The 2051-nt window shown below is 34.9% G+C and overlaps 1 protein-coding gene across 1 annotated transcript; it reads left to right on the forward strand.

Annotated features, from left to right (window-relative positions):
• Positions 1–898: 898 nt before the first annotated feature.
• On the forward strand, positions 899–1677 carry LOC123406090. Its single transcript, XM_045099582.1, has 2 exons — positions 899–1315; positions 1480–1677. Exons 1-2 carry the CDS (start codon positions 1018–1020, stop codon positions 1506–1508), a joined length of 327 nt encoding a protein of 108 aa, XP_044955517.1. The 5' UTR covers positions 899–1017; the 3' UTR covers positions 1509–1677.
• Positions 1678–2051: the final 374 nt, after the last annotated feature.

A 2051-nucleotide genomic window follows, 5' to 3' on the forward strand; every position in this document is an offset into this window, starting at 1 on the left:
ATTTCCAAAGTGTGATATAATATTGTAGCCATTTGATGTAATGTTATAGTCTACATATGTGCAATTAATATACACATTCAAATATAGATTCAATAACATATCGTCAAGATATTTGTAATTAATGTAGTGTTGTAGCCTATAGATGTGCATTAATGTATGCATTCATTTCTTTGATGCAGTACCATATCGTCAAGATAAATCATATACAACTAATGTATGTATAACATGCGGATGTGGAGTGAATGTACGCATTCATTGTTTGATGTTATTTCATATCTTCAATATATATCTTGTAGATATAGAGTTAATGTACAAATCCATTTCTTTGATTAGAATCATACCTTCAAGATACATTATATATACAACTATTGTTATATCTTGTCAATGTGGAGTTAATGTACACATTCATTGTTTTATGCTAATTCCTTTCTTCTAGGTATAGACCGTATATACAAAGTTAATATACAAATTCACTTCTTTGATGTAGTACCATATCTACAAGATATATCATATATACAACTATTGTATGTATAACGTGTCGATGTGGAGTTAATGTACACATTCATTTCTTGATGTTATTTGGTATCTTCAAGGTATAGCATGTAGATATAAGTTACTTTACAAATTCATTTCTTTGATGTAGTACCATATGTTCAAGATATATCATATATACAACTATTATATGTATAACTTGTCGGTGTGGAGTTAACATACACATTCGTTGTTTGATGCACTATGGTATCTTGAAGAAATATAACTAATGTATTATTTAGCCTATAGTTGTGCAATTAATGTACACATTAATTGTTGGACAAAGTGCTATATCTTCAAGATATACTACTAATTTATACGCACATATCATCATCATCTCAAACAAGGCTATATAAACCAAGCCATAGCTAAGGAAGTCATGCACCCCACACATTCACAAATAAGCCACACAAATCCTACATTGTAGGATTCTAACATCAAAGGGATAGAGAAGGCTCTAGTGCAGCAGACACAAAAGCCATAGCCATGGCGAAACTCATGTGCTTATGTTGCATCATACTCACTATTGCGGTAGTCGTGTCAGCTGACGGATGCGACGGTGATCGACAAGACATGATCAGGGAGTGTGGTAAGTATCAGAAATTCCCAGCAGAGCCGAAGCTAGCTCCATCAGATGCGTGCTGCGCCGTGTGGCACAAGGCGAACATCCCATGCCTTTGCACTGGTGTCACTAAGGAGAAAGAGAAGATATGGTGTATGGAGAAGGTTGGCTACGTTGCGAATTTCTGCAAGAAGCCGTTCCCACATGGCTACAAGTGTGGAAGTAAGTGAAATATATTGAGTGAATTATGATAATGGGCATTGCATACACGCACTTTTTGTATTATTCTTTCTTCGTATTCACGGGGTCTTGATTTTAGTTATGCATTTTATATGATTGTTGTGCTTTTCTGATCATATGTTGTGTCAAATTGAATGGTCTTGCAGGTTACACATTCCCTCCTCTAGCGCAGTGACTAATTTATCAGTGGGAGAAGCATCGGCTTTTACATTCCATGTTGCTGGCCTCACAACAACTTTCCTTTGAGATATGTAATTTGTGAGGTTGTGCTAAAATAAGTTTATGTTAAGCATTGTACGAGAACGTTTGTTAAACAATAAAGTTATCTCCTCAAATTATGTAAACTATGTTTGCTCATATAGTATTTTTTGTTTCTAATTACGACTTGTGGTAGGTGAAAGATATTAGAAGAAATTGGTATAATATAAGAAACGACATTTATGCGCTTTTTATATCCAAAGTCAATGGGTTCAGTTATGCCCGAGCTCAACCAATTTTTTGCCTTAGTAACTTGCATTCCTGAGTGATACAAAGCTCGAACTACAACTTAATTTGGTAAATGTGATGAGATGGAGGGGGAGAGGAAGAGAATGAGAAGTGGCATATCAGTTAGTTGCATGATTTCACCCACAAATCCACGGTAATTCGATTGTACTGGTGTACTTGGATTTTGTCATGCGTGTAATGTTTGTTTTGTCCATTATATAGATTATCGTGT

Source organism: Hordeum vulgare, chromosome 1H (assembly GCF_904849725.1).
Source record: "Hordeum vulgare subsp. vulgare chromosome 1H, MorexV3_pseudomolecules_assembly, whole genome shotgun sequence".
NCBI lineage: Eukaryota > Viridiplantae > Streptophyta > Magnoliopsida > Poales > Poaceae > Hordeum > Hordeum vulgare.

What these genes read in the sequence shown, in the direction of transcription:
- LOC123406090 (XM_045099582.1), top strand. Translation starts at nt 1,018, where the DNA reads ATGGCGAAACTCATGTGCTTATGTTGCATCATACTCACTATTGCGGTA. An exon ending in ACATGGCTACAAGTGTGGAA is followed by an intron (nt 1,316 to 1,479) that starts GTAAGTGAAATA and finishes ATGGTCTTGCAG; the next exon opens with GTTACACATTCCCTCCTCTA.